At 41.8% G+C, this 21403-nt stretch overlaps 1 protein-coding gene across 1 annotated transcript in view; it reads left to right on the plus strand.

Annotated features, from left to right (window-relative positions):
- Positions 1-21403, plus strand: part of clybl (citrate lyase beta like) — a 58220-nt gene that overhangs the window by 11354 nt on the left and 25463 nt on the right. The window contains exon 2 of the mRNA XM_070838001.1: positions 20695-20908. Within this exon, the coding sequence (XP_070694102.1) occupies positions 20695-20908 (214 nt within the window). The remainder of the gene's footprint in view (positions 1-20694; positions 20909-21403) is intronic.

The following is a 21403-nucleotide window of genomic DNA, read 5'->3' on the forward strand; positions in this document are numbered from 1 at the left end:
TAACTATGGTTTCAAAAATGATTAGAGTTGACCGTGTGAGTAGAGACTGAACATCATAAGCTTCTCAAAGTCGCCAAATTGTTGTTGTTATTTGAGAGTAAGTTAATTTACTGGTAGCAGGTTGTATAAAAAGGCTTGTATGTGGTTCTTCATTGTGAAATACCCTCTGTTACTCACATTGTTGGTTTAGTGAGCTGACATCAATACACTCCCTCTGCTTCATCCAACCTCTGTACGCACACACACACACACACACACACACACACACACACACAGAGGAAACCAATGTATCTATAAACGTGCAAATTCAAACCAGTGGATATTTTTGAGCCACCTCAATCCCCTGACATCTCTGCATGTGTGTGTATGTGTGGACACAGGGGCATAATAAAGGAAGTCCCTTTATGTGAGGGATGGATAGTTTTCCTATTTTGCTGTTAAGATGTATTCACAATATTTGGTTTTCCATTAACTAGTCATTGGTATGGATGCCAGGAATGGCTGCACTACCCTTTTGTCAGCACCTCTTGATCCACAGCTCACATTTACTGATGTTTCCTCTCCCTCACTGGGCTCCAAGGACAGCACACAGTCAGTATCTATTCACACCAAAACTAAGATCATGACAGCATAAAAAGAACAGTCATAGACCTCCAGTCTGACTTCTTAAAATTCACCTTCTGGCATGCGTATTCTGTTAGCTTTCGCATTCAGACACAAGTGCCATGTAATATTTTTTTGTCTTAAATCAGATGTGAGGAGAAAACGGCTTATTAAACCATCAGATCCAGTTTTGCACAGGCTTGATTGGTCTTTAATTTGCAATAATAATTAATGCAGAATACTCAGACATCCATCTGGGAACACGTGTTCAGATCAAACAAACCATTTAAAATAGTTAAAATTCTCGCCTAGGCCTAATTATCACCTAACAGCTGATGTGGCAACAAACAAGTAATTACTATCTCATTTGCTTCTCTTAGTCCACCATGAATGGAGAAACCTCTGCATATGGTAATCAAAGTTTTTGTGTATATATGAAAATTGAACGCCTGTAGATTTGTATTTTAACTTGGTCCGTCCTAGCTTCAACATTTTGGGCTAGCATTTGCCGTATTTTAGCTTCCATATTCACCATTTGTGTGTGTGTACGTGCCCATATCTGTGTGATAAAAACGTCTCAGAAATTATAAGCAAATTAACTTTGTTCATGAAAACGTGTTATTTATTTTTCATGGAGTGGTAGGTTATCCTCCTCTGTAAATTCCCTTAGCTGTTCATCAAACACGTACCATGTTTCTAGACTAAAGATGTGTCACCTCACGACTAGTTCATTTGTTTAGCCAACAGCCTGCTACCTAAGCATATTAAATCAATAGATTAAAAACATGCCTTACTGTGATGTTAAAGACTAGAATACAGGCATGCACACATAGACACACAAACACAAACAGCATGGTAAGTTGGTTTATCTTTGATGTGTCCCGATTGACAAAGAGACTCCCTCCTATCAAAGGATTACAAATAAACTCCAATGAAAAGACTGATGCACAAAAGGTGGCCTATGTTCTTTCTGTTTGTTTGAAACAAAGTATGTTATGAATTAGTAGTTTGTGTTTCTGCTTTTGATCTAAATGTGCCACATGATGCCTCATCCTTTACAGTGGAATTTGGTTTCTTCCCAGTTTCAGGGATGCATTATAAGAGAGCTATTGGGCCGTATTCACCATGAAAAGTGGACTATGCACTGAATCAGACGGCAGTATAGGCCAGGCCACAAGCAAATTTCCATGCCTTTTAGTCCCATCTTCGATGATGCGGTACTTCCTCAAGCTTTTGTCTCCGGTTTGGGGCACAGCTGTCAGGCTAGGTGCTATCCACGCTCCCCTCCCAAAAACCTCAGGCCACGCGCCGCTGCACCCCAAACACTAAATAGGAGCATTAGACACACCATGTTAAGGGCTGCTGGTGTTTGAGCTGTGGCTGTGGGTGCGTGTCTTGTCCCATGACCAGAGACATGCACATTATCACACACACACACACACACAGCTGCACCCCACACTGCAAAAGTTACCCTCTATAAGACAATAGATTTATTCTTTTGTGTTAAATGTCCCATTGTCCTACTGCTGACTTCTGCTTTGGCTGTTGGCCGATGACCCGTCTCTCTCTTTTAGTTTCCCCCACCCCGCTACAGATCTGCACTGTGAAAATACCCACAAGGCCTATCGACTCATATGTAGTATTGCAGACTTTGATTATGCGCCACCGGCATCACACCTCAGCAGGGTATATCCAAACATGAAAATTAATTCACAGCTAAATGCTGCTATATGCAGTCCGAGAGGGAGAAGAGAGGAGAAATCAAACACCGGTTCACACTAGTGAACAGCCCCAGCATTAAGAAAGAGCCTAAAGGCAGGCAGAGAAGGCAGTGTTCATTAATGTGCAAAGCAAATGGAACAGTTACTTCCCCCCCGCCCCTCCAAACAACACACATAAATGTGCACACACACACACACACACACACACACACATAGATGCAATGGTCATTTCAATAGAGAGAAGGGCTCTTTGATTGTGGGGGATTTAAATGGGCGTAAAAAATTGACCTAAATAAAGTAGATGTAAAATATTCCTGGAGCTGCTTAAAAACCAAGTTAATGAAAAAGAAGAATAAAATCTGCATAATGAGCTGTAATTGTAAACAGAGCCAAGCACTCACAGGAGAGCTACATTGATCAGCTAGAAATGTGAAAACTTGAGTCAAGATGCTTGCCGTGTTTGTAAAACAGACTTGTTACCTTAAAGCTCGGGGGTGTTGTCCACCAACTTACCTCAACAGTTCCAGATTTTCATGTTCCCTTCTCTTTCTCTAATTATTTTAAATAATGAGATTTGTGTAAAAAAAAAACACAATTATCTTAGTTTGATATGCTTTATCTGGCTCATGGTATTGGGCTTTTTAGCTGAAGCTATAGCGTCCTTGTAGACTGTCTGTTATGAACTTTAGCATGAAAGTACTTGGGCATGACTTTGTCTCAGAGCAATGCAAATGGAATTGCCCCCCGATGGTTTGGAATGCACCCAGCTGGCCTTTAAAAGGTGATAATTGGAAAATACAGGATGAAGCCACAGTCAAAGTGGGGACCTTGTGTTAGACTGAGTTAGTCATAGCAAGGATAGAAGAAAGAATACTAGAGATGTAGGAAGAAAAAACAAATGCATAAAGGTAAATGCGTTGTTTTGCATTTTGACTCCATTGTGTGCAAAACGCAAACCAAATTCAACTTATGCAACTATGACGGCATATCTGTGTGCAAAGGAGATCCATGCACACATCTCAAAAAGTCATGCATGCATATTATTTGTGCTTTCACAGCACTACTGTGCAGAATATCTACGCTAGTGCAAGAAATATTGTTGCCTGCGAGTAGAAAGACATGCTGATTGTTAGCCCTGAGTGCACAGTCGCCATCATCGCTCTCATATTCACAATACGTTTACCAGCTCACTTGTGAGTATTTTTTCGCTGCTGCACGTCGCCCCTACGCAACTGCTCATCCGCCATATTGGGGCGGTCAAGATCTGCTAGTGACTAAGTACAATGGGTGTGAAGAGATGCAGACTTTAGGTGAGAAATTAACCATGATACTGCTTACTTGCTGGAATTAAAGTCATTCAGTAGGGTAGTTTGTGTAGTGAAGTCTGCATCTGACCAATAGCTGTTCACCAGTGGATCAATAGGCCAATAGGTATCTACGTTTCTATATCTATGATTTGCCCACTTCCTGCCAAAGAGACAAGCCTCTCGCAAGCAAGCAGGTGAACGTTTTTGTGAGCAGAAGAGGAATGATGGTGGTTGTGCACTTGAGGATAACATATGCTCTTTCAGATTCTGCGTACACTCAGAGTGGTTTTCTCCTCGGATTCTACAATACTGCTCAAGCAAGCATAAAGATGCTGCATGCGAGTGTTGTGAAAGCGCTTACGAAAACAACATGCGTGCACGGCGTATGGAGTTTGTCTCGGTAGTGTTGAGTTGTGTGGAAATATTTCAAACGAAAAACAGTGGACTCAAACTGTGCCCTGTGGTACTTGTCTATTAAAGACGAATCTAGACATTCAGGACTGAACAAATTGTCACAGTACACATTCCTGCTTTGCTTCGCCATGTTTCAGGTATATTCAAGGTTGTACTGGATCAATTTGTGGGTGATTTACTACCACACTGTTCTTCAGTAATGCAGGTCTCAGAATTCAAAAGCCCCATGGATTGACCACTGGGGGCAGCAAATATATCTTCAGCAGCCAAAAAATGCAACAGAAGATGCACATTTTGTGTCTGTTTACAGTGCACCCCAACAGCCTGTGAGTTGACAGGAGTCACCGCTTCATGTTGTTTTAGGAACAGTACAGACCATCAACAAAGTCATCTTATATGGCAATACTGAACCCCTGATTAGACTTTGTCAGCCGCACTATGCCGTGTGTGAGCTTCCTGTCAATCTCTTGTGCGTGGATGTACAAGCAGAGCACAGGAAATGTAGAGTTTGCCAGTGACAATTAATCCTACCAAGTTAGAGAAGAACTTAAAGATGTTAAATTATTGTTGCTGAAAAATGGTTTCAAAATTCGGTATAATATAATGAAACTCTTCTAGATAACAGATCGGTTCTCATTATCACATCAGATCAAGATGATATCCAACTAAACACTATGACTGGAAATTTCTTACTCTATAGTATTCTTAGATTTTACTGAGGGGGAATGGGGGGAATGCTAAAATGCACAGCCCTCCTAATTTATAAAACCTGACGCAGCATTCCTTTACTTCTCGGGAAGGAAGTGTAGTGGGAAGGTCAGGAGGCCTGTACAGGAGCTCTTCCCTTTACAAGGCAACATTCAAAGCATTTCTTGTGTTGGCCTAACCTAGTGTAAGCCTGTGCATCCGGTCTCCATTACTGTGTTCTCTTCCGAGAGAATGTGACAGTGATAAGGCTCTTTTGAAGTCCAGCTTTACTACAGGACCTCTAGAGAGGGACAAAGCCAGCGGCCAGCTGCTAAACTGGAGAGAAAACTCAGAGGTTTTTTTTTCAGACATGCTGTGGAGATCCTTACAATATGATTCATAATCTCCCTCTCTTATCGCAGCCTTTATTTATAAAATAATCATATTTTTATGTTGACTGATAAAAATTTCCATATCAAAACATTTCAAAAACACTCACACGTCATTAGGCTGCGCTCCAGTCAAAACAGTCTGCGGCATATTGACCGTCATGCCCCGTGTCAGTCAGCAGACATTTCCAGCAACGGTATGCCAACACCCACACTGCGCTCTGTTCAGGAAACCTTTTACTAACATCAAATGGAATCTTCTTAATGACTTCCTGTATCTGGTGCCATTATTGCTAACTGGATTCCAGCAACAGACCAGTTTGACTGTGCACCTGACTTTTGAGCTTGACCTAGTGTTCAGAAATCGTCAGTGACAGTAATGTAAATGCCGACGCTCAGGTCAGCTCAGTGTCCTATGTACAGTATAGCAAGGGAGAGCGAACACCCATCCGACCTGCAGTTCATTCTTCAGAACTGCTCTACGGCTTTGCACTTTCATGTATTTTACATCATTAAAGGACGACAGTGCGTAGGGACACACCGTCTCAGCCTGGAGACGCTGCAGTCTCTACTCTGATATGTTGTTTCGCTGTCGTGCCGTCCTGGCTGTATCTACACCCGCGGTGCAAAGTTAGCGTGAGCCATTAGCCAGAAAGAGTCTCAGGTTTGTAGTAGCTAACAGTGAGATGGATGATCTTGTGCGACTTTATAGATGATTCTTTTGGCACTTCAGCTCAAGATTTACAATCATGGTCATGTTTTTTGTTTTGCTAGAGAAAGAGATTTATTGACTCAGCAGGATGAAAGTTGCTTCTAATAACTTCTAAATAATAATAGTCTCTGTATGTTTACTATTGTAGTTCGACTGTATCAGAACAGTGCAGCACCGCATTCAGGTTTTCCAAAATCTTTGTGTAAGCATGGATGAAGTGTAACTGATCTTTTCAAATGCTGATATGTCTTACTGGGAAAAAGATAAAAACACATTGCATTTATCTTTACTTCGTTCACACGTTTACAACCAAGGGAATAAACTGTGTTTGATAAGGTGAAAGAGTCTGTGACGGCTTTAATATGAAAGTACTTACATAGCTATGATAACTTATTGGTAGTCATCACCTGTCAGGCTTTTTTTAGCCATAATATGTGTACATTCTCTCAATCACAAATATATTTGATCATTAAAGTGGAAGATGTTACTCTTACCTGTCATAAGAATAAATAAGTCCAGATCAGTTACACTTCTTTTCTGCACCTCCTTTTCATTATGTGGTAAAGCAACATTGCGGTGACCATTTATATTGACGTGAACATGATCTTGTATGTACTACATCAGCACCATATTTAACTGTGACTAGACGTAGGTTGAACACGAGCTCTGCATCCCGGGTTATCAGCGTAAAGGGAAATGTACTCATATGCAGCTGCTGTAGCATCTGTAGCAACATAGTTCATTCTTGAGAGAGCAAACTTCTCTGAACCAAAACCTCTTGATTGCCGAGGTAGTTTCAAAATATTTGGTGCTTTAACGCATGATTTCAGACGGGTCCTGGAATGTGCTGGTGCCAAATAAGTTGAAAATATGACTTTGAGTTTCCATGATCCTCCCAGCAAGGGAAGGAAGGGGCACTGCCCACTCCCATCCACACCACACCCTTAATGGAGAAATAGGCCAAGGTAGGGTCCCGCTCTTTCATTGCCACTTTCCACATGATGTGGTTGGGTCTGTGTTTATGTTTCTGAATATTTCATCTAGTAATCATCATTAGGTTTGCTCCATCAGCTCTTACAGCCAGTTTAACAGTGTAGCACCCTCGCTTCACCATTACACCGTCAGCCTTTGTCTCTGTTTAGAACTATTGCACAAGTGCGTGAATGGACTCTCATTGTTTGGTCTGTGGAAAACAAAAGATTTGGCATCTTGTGGTAAATGTCTACTGGAAGCTCTAATATTGGTTTATATCAAAATTGCAGGAAGGTAGCAGTTTGCACATCCAGGAATTGCTCAGTGATAAGTGAGTCATGTTCTGTCTAAACATAGTTTGCTAGCCTATAAATAAGATGTTGCTGAAACACTTGGTATGAGTCAGTTTAACTGGACCTTTGCATACAATACAACCCAATAGCCCTGCATTAAATACTATTCTTTTAAAGCCAATTATAACATATTTTCATTCTATTCATTACAATTAATGTTCCTGTGGTTTGTGGTGGTGGCGTATTAAATTACATTAGCCTATAATAAGACACAAATCTAATGTTTTGTGGACCAAATAACATGATTCTTACTATTTTACTGAGGCCTAGAACACCGCAAATACCTCGTATAATGTTATTACAGTACTTTTATGGTTGGTATTGCTGACTAAAGTAGCCCAGACCTTTGTGAGGCTCAGATTAGGAGAGGTGTTGTCGATCCATTCACATCAGTGGCAAAACAGCTTTTTATTGTTCTTTTTATTGTTGTACAAAAAACAAGCAAACATTTTCCATTGATATTAATGGTCCACAGACGTTAGCTGACCCAGGACTCTACCCCAATACTGCATTGTGTTGGTATACAAATGTAGCAAAGACTGATGGAGCCATGGCTAGTGTTTCTGGAATCTTTTCAGGACGAGTTGTCTTGCCATTTGTTGCATGAAAGAGCTGTCGCAAGCTGTTCGCTGTTGCAGCAGTCCTTATTCTGTCAGACTAAGGGCTGACTGGATGCTACCGTGGCTCACTATCGCCTCTCAGATTCAAAGTGGCATTACGAGACAGTATGGGCCAGAGTTAGCTGGTTTACTGCTTGGCATCTTTGACATACTGTTATTTCTTTACATTCTGTTGATGATGAGTGTTTTAAACTACTATTCTGACAAGATCTTGTACCTTTTAACTCTAGACTCGCCCACTACGCGCCACCTCTCCCCTTGGACACATCCATGCCCTTTAGATTGTCATTTGGAAGCTCAGTCGTTGTCTGAAGATTGACTTTGAATTTTGTGAATTAAGATGTAAACACTGTTTGCAGTTTGAAAAGTGTCCTTATTCAAAGATGAGTATTTCCTCCCCCAAACCTCAAACCTACATATAGTCTAGCAAATTATTGTTGTAATCTAACATCAGGTTTTTGTGAGATACCAAAAAAAAACACATATCGTCAATCATTGGTTTTTATGTTCCATATAATCGACACTATTTTTAACGCATAGTACATTAACAGTCAAACGATTCTGGTCCTGTGTAATACTGGACACCATAAAACGAAGGCGTTGTTTGTGGGGCTCTTGCACTTTCAGGGGGCTCACTGACACATCAGTGGCTGTGTTGCGGTTAATGCCTGTACAGCTATTCTCTCCATGTGGTGCGCAACACCCGCGGCACACAGAGCTCTGACAATCTGACAATCCCATCTTCCTATTTGCATCACAGCTTTTGCTACAGGAAATGTGTTGTTGATTTGATGATGTGGTGGTATGTAGGCCTTTTGTTGTGGAGACCTTTTACTGTATTTTTTGCCTATGTATTTGATGTAACCGAGCCATAACAGATAGATGTGAGGGTTAAAGTTGAAAGCATGCAACTTTACAGGAGCTCATAGTTTAATAGCTGTTGTTGGGCACAGACTGAACAAACACACAGTCTTGCATTTATGTCTGTAAAAGATGCATAAGAATGGGATAAGAAGTTAGTGCATTTTTTTCTCTACCAACTTATTTCTCATAATAATTCATGTAGACAAGCGATAGGCCTGATGTAGCAGCTAAGGGTTAATGCAGAATGTGAAGGCATACCTCAATCATGTAAGGTTCCATGGACCGACTAGAGGGGCTTTCAGCTTACAATCCTTTTTATGTGGGCTGTGGGGAGGGGATGTGGGCTGCTATGGGGGGTTGTGGCCTATATAATACTTCCATGGTTTGGGCAGTCAGATTTTCAAGAAACTTCCTGGTGTGTCAGGATCAATCGGGCCTAAGCCAGTCTTAATTAAAGGCTTGAGGCTGGGCAGAAGTCGAGGGCAAAAGGCATCCCTGTTGGTTAAAAGAATGAAGCGTCTGTCATTACAAAACTATGGGGAGCATCAGCTTTATTACTTAAAATTCCTCTTTAAAAAGTCTCACTGTTCAATGATGAGGCATGCAAATTATAGATTATACATAACATGGATTTCCCCAATAGAAATTAGAAGAAAATAAGTGGCACCGTGTTAATAACCACGTTAAACCATGTTAAAGTCACCTCGTATTTTGACTGTTTTATAATAATTTTATTTACAACAAGACGTGACTAAAAATCTGCAAAGTCAAGAAAAGTGATATATTTAAGATCACTTGTACCTGTTATTAGTTATTAGTCGTCTTACATATCATCCTGACATCCTATAACTAAGTTTTTTTTTTTTAAATTCAGGAGCACCTCTGTTCACACACACATTGTAATGAGGCTGGGTTGATTCTATACACTCCATGATTTTTTGATTGGTTTTTGCTGTACATCCTCTTTAAGCCTGTCCTTGTTTATAGACACTCCTTCTTAAATAGTGCAATGGTGCAACAGTGTATGAAGCTTAAGATGAAAAGTCAAATATACAGTAAATGAGTGAGTTTTCAGGGGTTTCGCCTCCTGAAGCAGTTCGTTCACAAGTTTAAAATAAATGCAGTTGTAAAGCAGATGCAGTTATCAGTTTCAACCACTTGGGGGCACAGGCAACTTACATGGGAGAGATTAGGAGCTATGAGCTGCAGTGTGAATGTTGTGTGTGGGGGGGTTTATTAATTAAATGGAATATGATCCAAAAGACTCCACACTCACTCATGACACATCATGTCCCACAAGAGAGGAAATAAGACAAATGCCACAGATGTCCCTTTTTCTCTGTCCTGTTTTTCTCCTGTTGTTGTTGCTCTCCAAATCCAAACGTCAGACAGACAGAGCCTTAGTATGTTTTGGTCTCCTGAGTGGATCTTTCCAGTGCACCCATCTGTCAGACTTTTTTCCGAGGTCCGAGGAGGGGTACAGGGGCGTGTTTGTGTCTGGGCCCGGGCGGGTGGATGGGTGGGGGCAAGAGATCAGACGCAGTGCATATCACATCGTAGGCCAAATATCCTAATAGTCTGATGTACCATCTGATCTACTCTCCCAGTCATAGCCCTATTTAGGGCTCATCCAAGCACGCCCCAGCCCAGATTGTCCCATCTAGTGCAGATAAAAAGACCATTTTATAGCTTGCCCATGCGACCATGCCTGTCCATTCCTTGCTTTCTCTCTCTCTTTCTCTACTTCAGTCTCAACCAGTTTGTCTGTGTTATCTTATATCAAACCCCCTTCATCCTCATCCACCTTTTTTTCCCCATTATTTTTCCTTCCCTACCCAAGGGCCCTTGACACCTGTAGAGTCAAACAAGTGTGGTCTGTTGTGCTTCGACTGATTTATGCACAAGTAAATCAGCATTTGTTTCACCTTTAGATAATTAACTTAATGGAAGTTGATTTGACATCCAGCAGCAACATTATCTACTATGTAAATGTGAGGCAGTACCATTTATTAGCCACGAGAAGTGGTCTCATCTGCAGAACTAATACTGTTAATGCATTCATATCATGGAGGGTTATGTAACTGTGCTAGCTGAGATGGAAAGTGCAGCCACCTTGCCAGTCTTAATGCATTCAGGCTCCACAGTGTCAGATGGCCCCAGTGATCCAGGGGGCTCAAGATGGCAATGCTGTTTTACTGTCCGGATATGTGTGTCTGTGTGCAGGCCAGAATATGTGTGTGTGTGTATGTGTGTGAACCAGTGTTTGTTAGATTAGGCACGACTGTGTGTGTCCATATGGTTCGGTGGTGACACATTTGAATGGTTCTGGCCTTGTGCCAAAGGTATGTAATAGACATAGTGTGTGTGTGTGTGTGTGTGTGTGTGTGTGTGTGTGTGTGTGTGTGTCACTGTCTTTACACTGAAACCTTCCCAATCTTGTGTGTGTTTTTGATTTGGAGTTAATATGTCATGTGGCCTGTGCCTGGCCATATGACTGCGTGGTCAGAGTCTGTATCAAGCAGCTGTAAAAGGTGGGGGGGGGGTGGATTATTTAACTCATGACAGAGTGTCAAGGGAAGATGGTCCCAGTGCATGCTGGACTCTTTGCTTTGCCATTGGTTGAGAGGCTGCTTAAAAGTAAATACCAATCAATCCTTCCTGGCACCCTGTCTCTCTTCCTCTCTTTCTTCCTCCGCTGCCATCACAGACGGACCCTGTGACATGAGTTGTGGAGAAAGCTCCCCACCTCTCCTCCGCCTCTTTTCTTCCATGCACTGTAATCCTGACACCGAAAACCGCCCCTTTGAGAACAAGTGTCAGCCTCAGAATAGAGCGTGCAGTCAGCTCCCCCCTTTCCCCCCTCTGGTTAGCATGTTAGGGAGTGCTAATGTTGATGGAGGTGACAATTAACTATACAGTGATCACAATGATGCTGCTTGTGCCGCTGCCTCACAGCCTTGCTAAAGAGATAAGTGACTGATCTCAATATGACTAGGACAGGGGCAGATGACAGATGAGCACATAAAGGTTACTTTATGTATAGTAACTACAGTTACTTTTGGTGAACACAGTTTAAGCTTGCCTACCAGATGTTCTGCAAGCGCTCTATGCTGCATATTTGACTTGCTAATGTCAGCAGCCTATTTATAGTATACTTTGAAACCATAATAAATGCCATATCATTGTATATGTAGGGTGTTGATTACACACCCTGTACGTACACAAGATGAAACTCTGTGGAATGTTGCTCTTTGAAAACAAGATTTAAATTGTTAAGTCAGTGGGGAAATAGCATGTGTTGTGTTGGAAGAATAGCGACGGTAATTGTACAAGTGCACACGCTCGCTGCCGCTGCTGCTTCTGCTTCTGGCTTCTTTGCCAGGCACCCGTGGCTAACTCTGAAAAACAGGGGAAATGTTGTGGAGACACAACCTGAGATATTGACCACCTCTCAGCCCCCACTGTCAGGTTGTGAAACAGTCCAAAGATATTTGCATGAAATAAATGAGAATCTCTCTCACGTCCAGCCCTGCCACGGCCAAAGGTTTACTCTCGCAGATGCATGCTCCATCTGGCCCTGTTCTCCTCATCTCCAGTCCTTAACTGTTCAAATACACCATCATGGTTTGTGCTTGATTATGAATGGAGGTTTTAAATAATGATCTTTTAACTGGAGCATCTTCTGTTAACTGTAGTAAGGCATGTATTCAAATTCATTAGGATGAAGTATGTAGCAGGATACCAAAGTAAAAGCATCGCCAGAGTGAGTCATACCTCTTTGTTTGTCCTGCTTTGGGTTTCGGGGAATACAGGGTTGAAGGGGGGTCAAGTGGTCCTCTATCCTGAGCAAACACGGACATGGTGACAGCCTTTGGGACAACAAACCTCCACGAGAACCAGGCTATCCTGCCAACATTCTCCCCGCCTCTTCACTACCAGCACGACCCCCCCCCTCCCTCACCATCACCCCTCAGCCCAGGGCTGTGATCCTGCATAGCCAGCATAATGAAGCCATATAAGCCTGTTATTTGCTGCTTTATGGCTTGTTTTATGAAGGTGAGCTGACAAGCAGCTCCCAGAATGGTTCCTGTCACTTTAACAGACAGCATTACCAAGAGAAAAGGAACGTTGGGGAGGGAGGGTAGGGCAGGCTGGAGAATGGGCCGGAGCCTTTATGTTAACCCTGCCAGGGCTTTGATGGGTAGAGGTCTGGCTGCAGGCTATTACTGGTACATTTTACGTCTTCCCCCTTTTGTCAGGGGGACATTATTGACGTTTGACCTATGTACTTATTTCCACCTCCTTTTCACTAATCAATTACCACATCGATCCATTAATCAGACAGGGTGATAGCCAGTGAAAGGGCCCGTGGGTATGTGTGAACAATTGTGGGATAGGCCTTAGGCTATCGTGGAGGAGGGCCTTCACCTGTGGAGTGCACTGTTCAGCATTTGGCCTATAACAAGTAGTCCTAACCCTTTCTTTAGAAGCATCTGTGGGTCCAAATTTTGCAGGAAAAGACATTTTTCTCCATATACAATGCATGAAATTCGTATTTGTGCAAAAAAACGTATCCGTGTAAGCAAATTTAAGTTGATTTCTTAAATTTTTTCACTCACTGCTCCCCCGGGGCACAAAGGTCATGGATGGATTTTAAATTAAGCCTAGCCATCAATCCATTTACGATGTCACACACAACCACTCAAACACTCGGTGCTGCATGCATGCTTTCTTATATTGAAAAATGTATTAATTTCATGCAATGGGAAATTAAAAAAAAAAAAGAAAAAAAAGCACAGTTGTTCCCAAGCTGAGAAGCCAGCAGACTGAAAATCGGCAGGAAGTGTTCTTATTAACGAAGCATCATTTAGTGGCCTATGACTTCTTAAGCGTTGGCTTAAATATCAGCAGCCATTGCACTATGTCCCTAAAAACAAGGATCCTTTTTGAATGAGAGCAAACATGTTTTTGTCCGTCTGACTGTTTCCATGGAGGTTAGGCAGTAGCATAATTGTGTTTAGGACACAAACAGAAACAGATCAGACCCACAGACAGCCAACAGATCAAAACGGAAGCTGCGGGAGCGGAACCCACCACGCTTTGATTAGGTTTGGTTTGGTTTCGGTTTGGTGTGTGCAGACTAAAGCCATCACCCCAGTCCGTCTCTGCCCTTGCCAAGTTGTTTGCCAAAATGGGCAAAGATTTGGAAAAGAAAGTTATAGAGAGAAAAGCTGTGGGCTGTTATAGTCCACCCCCCTCAGGCTGATCAGGGCCAGCCGACAGTCACCCAGCTCTTGTGGGTTTAGTGAATTGAGAAGACACTTCTTGTGTGGATTTTTCAATTCTTCAACATGTCATTTGGCCGGGAGCGCTATTGTCCCCTGCCCCTTTTCTCCCTGCTCCTTCTGCCGAGACGAGTCGTGTCATCCCCTCGTGATCAGCACTTTTGTTGCCTTTGTTTTTGGCCCTACCTCAGAAGTCCATCTTGTCTTTTATGTCCGTGCCTTTCATGCATAAGGGAACAGTTGTGGCCTGTTGTGGGGCTGTTCCACTGCATTTCCACCAGTGGGGTTTCCTTTCATTCTCTTCAAAGTACTACAATGGGGCTCTGAAGGCCTGAATGGCCAATGCAGAGTGCACAATCCTACAGAGCCCGCTCATTTTGTTTTGCCAGAGTCAATAAAAATGCTAAGTTAAAACCTAACCCCCTTATGCCCTCCTGGAATGGAGCGACTTGTTTGACCTTTTTAAGCTCCCCTCTCAATTAACTTTTAATGATAAATTCATTGATTTTTAAAAAAAAGTTTCTTTACTTTCATTTAAAATATATCATTCTGTACACATTTACTGTTGCATTTTTATTGTTCGTTTATTTTTAATTAGTTAGCCCATACTGTACATACAGCATGAGCTACGCAATAGTGACTTGAAAGGATTTATCGAGTTGTCTATGACGGACAGAGAGAGAGAGAGAGAGAAATACCTGGAGAGACAGCCACCATCAAAACTGTCATCACAACTGGCTTGTAGCCTCACTGACAGCCCTGATGTCCTTTACATTCTGACCAGATAAAGACCTCTCCGGTCTTCTGAGGAGGAGTGGGATTTAGCTAGTTTTATGCTGAGGGATGAGAAAAGAAAAGAAAAAAGTCTGCTGTCGTCTCTGGGCATTACGGCAGAGGCCTTGCATAAAAGCATTGTGTGCCGATTTGTGAGCTAGGAAAAAGCCGGGGACTTCGAGAAGGATTACAGGTAGGCAGACATTGGCTGCTGAAGATAACCGCCATGACTTCATCCTCATTGTGTAGATTAAGGCATAAAACCCAAACTAATGAGACCGGAAAGGGGGGGAAGACATGGGAGGAGGAGTAAGGGGTATTGTTGACGGTGAAGGACATTGTCACTGGAATTAGCTTTTTAAAGCGAGAAGAGGGTGATATGGGTCCATTGGTGATATCATCTGAGGAAGTGAGATGACATGCAGAATTCAGATAAATCTCTGAAGACTTGTGATTTCTTCTGCATGTAAGAGTAGGGTATCACTTCTCTTATGACTGTAGGAGAACACATAAACAGCCTGCGCTGCTATTGAGGGTAAGAGGGTGTTGCTTTCTTAACTACACAGAACAAATTTAATATCTGGTGTTGACTCTTTAAATCAATTGCTTGTTTGGTAACACAAGACGGTCAACTCAGTCAACAAAATATCAGCAGGTCCAGTATGCTTTGGTCTGAGAGACCAACCCCCAGTAAGCTCTACAGCCCCCGGTTGATCTAATCTGGATGGGAACGGATTGCTCATCCCGAGCTCCAACTTGCTGGAGGGCAAGCAAAGAAAGCAGGGGGCCGAAAAGAGAAAGAGTAGAAGAAAAGTATTTGATTCTCTCCTTTGCCTGTCTTTGGTGTCTCTGGTTAAATTTTCAGTATTTCTCTGCCATCCAATTGTGTCTTCAGACCTGAGGCAGTGTGGAAAAAACACACACACACTCTCAGACACACACAGCATCATGCTGGGAGGAGGACCGTGTGTGTGGAATGCTTCAGCTTTCTTTTTCATTCTAAAAAAAACAAAAAAAAGTGTCAGACAGGCAGGTGGACACGAAGCTACGTAAATATTGATGACTTTTTGACCATTTTATTTCCCACCCGCAGACAGCTTTCTGCAGATGGAGAGCCTGTTTATGCTTCAGGAACATTGATTTCCTCCCTACTCTTTATTCATCTTTATTTTCGTCAAATTTAATCTGGAATCTTAAGCACCACAGACCTCAAAATGTAGTTTGCATATTAAGGAGTAGCTTATTATCGTGGGGTAGAAACACAGATCTTTAATTTTGTGCATTTTGGACACAGCTTCTGCTTGCACCACCATGCTGGAGATAATTGTAGAAATCTACATATTGAGAGGGAGGCTGTCGCCGGGGTCTGTTTTGGAGTGGGCCTCTTGTTATCTGCTATAATTCATGTGGTAGGATGAATATTACCACCTGAATTAGGCTATTATGCTGCCAGGTGGAGCCCAGTAGAGTTACAGGAAATAGCGATCATCATGTCATGATAATGAAGCAATTACTAGAGGCTATTCATGACACAATATTGACTGTCAGATTGTAATCAAGAGTGGCCATAGATATTATGTCACAGATCTTACGTCTAGTCAGATAATTATTAAGATATAATAAACTTTTCCCTCCTCTTTCTATGTGACAGCTTAAGACCTAGTCTATTCAGTTAGAGAGTTAGTTATGTTGTTTATTGTCACCCATACAACAAGGCCACCAATTCCCAGCCCATATGGACTTATGGACTCAACAGTAGTGAAAAATTGTCCAACATAACATAAATTCCTGTAGCATAACACTGCAAATAAAAACCTTGTCAACAAAAAAAATCCACCTCAAGGATTCCTTTTGTAGATGTTTTGTTGTAGACTTTAGCCCTTAAATCAACAGATAATGAGCATTGAAATATAAAAACATCTTCAATTTCACCTAAATCATACAACAACAAAGCCCTTTCTCTTCAGGGTTACTAGTAGACCTTCCTGTTTCTCTAACTCATAATGGTAGCATATTGTAATGTAAATATACAAAGGTCACGTAATGCTCTGCACTTGTCTTGTTGAATAATTTGTGCTGAGCATCATTAATACTGCACTGTAGCCTCTTTTGATAGCTTAAAAAAAAAGAATCATACAAAAGATGCCTTGTTAAATGTGTTTTATGATAGGACATTGTTGAGGTTTGGTTAATTTTAAATTTTAGACACAAACACCATTTGGTTAGTAAGGAAAAGACGATGGTTTGTGTTAAATAAGCACATGGTGAAGGTTAGAAAAACATCTTAGTTTGGGTTAGAAATTACAACCTTAAGTTGAGGAGAACTTCGTTGCCATGATTACAGTAACAAACACTTAAGGTTAAGGTGAGGGAACGAACACGGTCAAAGAAATGTTATATGTGGCAGTGTCTCAGGTTCTGTTGACCCATCCAACCACCCTGATCTCCCCACCCACACACACTTTAGAACTCTGCTGTAAACTTATGAACTCCTAATAAGTCAATAGCTCTGCGGTGAACTCGGTTGCGTTTTACATGTTCTCAGAAACCTCAAATACCAGAGGCATAATCTGCAACAGGACACACAGAACTTACAGTTGTGTATAAGTGTGAAATCCTAGATCCTCACATATTTTGACATTTCTCAGTGACATGCTATTACCTCCCACCTTGAGAAATATTGGTGCACCTGTCTGGATTACATGACAGAGGATTTCAGAGATAAGGAGATGAAACTTGGGGAAGACAGGAGCTGAATATGGCAGTAGTGTGCATCAGCTAGTTGTCTGAGAGTGGTGAAGATAAAACGTGTAGTTCAAAGATACGTGGTTCAAGGTGAGTTTAGAGTTAGACACTTCCGGTGACTGTCAGATCATCAGAGCCTATTCTGTCGGATTGAAGATCAGTTGATTTATACCAGTGAACTGCTTTGTCCAAGACACTCTCTGGTGTTGGAGGAAGATGGACGCGTATCTGCATGTAAAATGTCTGGCAAAGTGCCATATACTGTAGAGAACAATAAGCCTGAAAGTTTATAAAAACTGGGGTTTTTTGGGCCGTTGATGATACTTGTTAGACAGCAGGTTAAAATATGAAATGCTGCATTGTTGGATCTGCAAAACTAATGCCCATGCCTCAAGAAGGCCCATGTCTAGTCTGACACGGAGCTCATCACCCTCTTACCACATTCCACCCCCCTATCCCTCCCTCATCCTCCCCCCTTTAGTGCCATTGGGCCCGTGTCTACTGCTGCCTCTCTGCTAATGAGAACCAGTCCCATCCAGCACCATATAAACCCACTAACACACACTTACCTCTGATCTCAGACCAGTAAATGTAGTCATTGTGGCCAGGTCCCACCACTTTACGGCTGCTAATTTAGCCACACAGCCCTGTGTTATCATAACCTTTCATGTAAAAAAAGAAAGCAAAAGAGGGAAGAGGAAAAGAAAATGTTAACGTAGGTGCATATGGTACTTTGGGGACTGTTAAATATATAGAACACCCATATATAGCAATCAAATAATGGGAAATGTCTACCAGATGGAAGTTGGTGTGAATAAAAATATCCAGTGTAGCGTAATGTGTGTGTTTGACGCTTAGATCTCCGTTGGTTACAGCTCTGCTTGAATCTGTCCATGATGTTTATGTCTGTCTGACTACCACTCCTGACATTTTATCTATTAGTTGCCAAACTCTAATGCAGAAACCACCAGATTAAACAAGCTAAAACTAAATCAGTTAGATAAAGAAAATGCACATAAACTGGTTGCTTTTTTTAAGCATGATGATGGCACCTTAATCTGAAAACAATAATGTAGCATCTAGCTTTTGGATTTTGATCATATCAACACCAAATTTGGTCCAAAAATGTGCATGCTTGATACTGGTGGGCAGAATTTCTCTCATTTCGGTACAAATATGTTCTGGAGCCAAATATGAATCAAAATCTGATGTTTCATATTGATTGATGCATTTGGACATGTTTGTCGTGTCATATATTGGCTTATAATTAATGTCATGAGCACACACACCAAGTTTCAGTGACACCCAGTGAATGGGGGCAGATAGCAGTACTTTGAGCGTGTAGTTATACAGTTTATTGAGTCCACCTATTTCTGTTTTTGGTAAACGTTGGTATAAATCCAGCAAATAATGAATCCAGCAAAGAAGAACTTGGTAATTGGATAAGCAAATGAAAGCAGTTATTTTCACTATTCCACAGTTTGCATGGTGGTGTGCGATAGCCCCCCCCCCTCCAACCTTCGCCATATTTTCACCCCAAGCTTTTTGTGAATACTGTTCAGTCAGTACAGGCACTGTGTATCTGGAGGCACTGAAAAATTGGAAGCAACTGAAATTGGTTTTAACTGCCAGCTACAACCACGACATCAGAACACAGATTAGGCCTGATTTAGGACTGGAGGGCATGTAGAAGCATAGTTGACAGGATTAAGAAGCTATTGAAGTGACTTTAGTTCCTTCAGAGAGCAAAAGACAAGAAAAGAGACCCCCTCTTTTAAAAGAAGGAATACCCCCCCTTCCTCTCTGTCTCTTGTCTTCCCAAGGCAAAGAAGGACTATCTACAAATATAATCCCTAGAAGGGCTTCTGATACCCAGCTACAGTTAGAGGAGGGAGAAGCTGTTCCTTTCTGTAATTAGATATATCTGATCCTAAACATTTAACTATTCATTAGGGGCAATTGTTTCAGGGGCCAGATTGATGGAACAAATAATTAGGACGTGTGCACAATGATTGTGATTATTTGGTGTGTGTGTGTGGGTGTGTGTATGTGAGGATGCTGGGGGGGCACAAGCCAATTTCACTGCGTGAACCCTTGACACATTTGTGTGGGCATGTCGAGGTGGGAGATGTGATGATGAGCATGTCAACAACTGGTAAACCTATTGTTTCACTGTGTGGCAAGTCAGATAAATAATGTATATTAGTATGTTGTTTGCCTTCATTAGTCACTCAATCAACACAGCTTCAAAACTAAAATGCTTCTAAAACTAAAATAGTCGTGAAAAATATTGGTTGCATGTTTTTCTAAACTTTAAACAAAAAAAAGAACATTTGAGAGATGTTAAGATTAAAAAGTAATGTACACGCTGTCGGTTGTTTTGAACACAAAACAAGAAAAGTCTCTTCTTACTAAAGAAATTAGAAATCTTAAAAAAAATTAATTGATTAAGAAATTGTATTTTTAGTGATGGACTGTACTTCTTCCTGAATGTCTGAATGTAGAGACAGTTTATTTACCTTCTTTGTAAAACAGTTCTGAAAGCAATGTTGAATAATTTATTACTGTTTCACTCATGTTCAATAAGTACCGCAATACAGCATTTTGTGATTGACATTTCAAATCACAACAGCAGCTTAAGTTGTGTTATCCAGTATGTCAGTGTGTGACTAATGGAGTAGAATCATCTTGTTTTTACCTATAGTAGTAATAAAGGTACAGAATGTGGCCTTTTAAAACATGAAGGAACCACAATAAGACGCATAAACTCTGTTCCCCAAACTTTAAGTTTTCCATGACTCAGCTCGAATCACTGCTCATTCACTTTCTGTCCTGCCTACATATTCAGCAGTGTGGCAACATTACCATATGAGTGGCTCAGTGTTTGGGTGAGTTTGTTCTCAACAAAGAGTGCCAAAGTGCAGGTCAACATCTCTCAGTCACTTCAATGGGCAGCTGAAGGACAAACAGAAGTCCACTGTGGAGGAAGAGGCCTCCTTCTGGATCTTTGTGTATTATATAAACACTGTAGATATTGTGAACATGGATACTCCAGCAGCCCTTAATTATTCATTGCCCTTATGCCTGTACTGATGCTGTGTGCTCATGAGTAATGTATGTGCCAAAGACACGTATTTGTGCATTCAAGGTGCTGCTGTCTTAGTGTTGTATTTATGAAGTGTACACAAATGCACGTATATGTCTGTGTGCCACCATGTGCTAATGTATGTATGCATTTGTGTTGACAGGGAGAGCGGTCGGCTCCTGCCTGCCGCCTGGCAGTTGTGTGGCGAAGCATGGCGCCATCACCATCACTCTGCAAGCCCCTCGCTGCGCTACATACCCCGCAGGGCAGTTCTCTACTGCCCTGGCAATGATGAGCGAAAATTGAGGAAACTGGCCTCGCTGGATGTCGACTGTGCCGTCTTGGACTGTGAAGACGGTGTAGCCCTCAGCAAAAAGGTACATAAATACACTTATGGACATGCGTAAATGAAATTCAGCTTCGTACGAACAGGTCAGCGAGGTGGACACAAACACGCACGCACAGCCTTGTGATCCTGAATGATTTTAATTCCATCTCCCTACTTCAGACAGGTGCTCGGTCTTAATCACTGAAAGGAAAACTACCTAAGTGAGATGTTTAAAACCAGCACATTTCACCCTATTATGATGGTATAAAGGCAGTGGTGGCCCCCTATCAGAGTCCTTTAAAACAAGGTGACCATGTCCCACTGGGTGAACAGCGGGAAAGCACCAGATGCAGCAGGTTAAAAGCATTCTCCTCCCGCCCACACAACCTCCCCATTGGCCCTGCTGAACTGCCCATGAAATTGTGATTGGAGAGTGGGATAAAGAAGGGGCCTGGGTAAAAAGTTAACTAACAAAGGTTTTTAAGTCATGATAATAAAGATGATTGATATGGCTGCAGGCTGTTCCTGTAGTAGACAAAGACAA

The sequence above is a fragment of the Pempheris klunzingeri genome, chromosome 10 (genome assembly GCF_042242105.1).
Source record: "Pempheris klunzingeri isolate RE-2024b chromosome 10, fPemKlu1.hap1, whole genome shotgun sequence".
NCBI classification, from domain to species: domain Eukaryota; kingdom Metazoa; phylum Chordata; class Actinopteri; order Acropomatiformes; family Pempheridae; genus Pempheris; species Pempheris klunzingeri.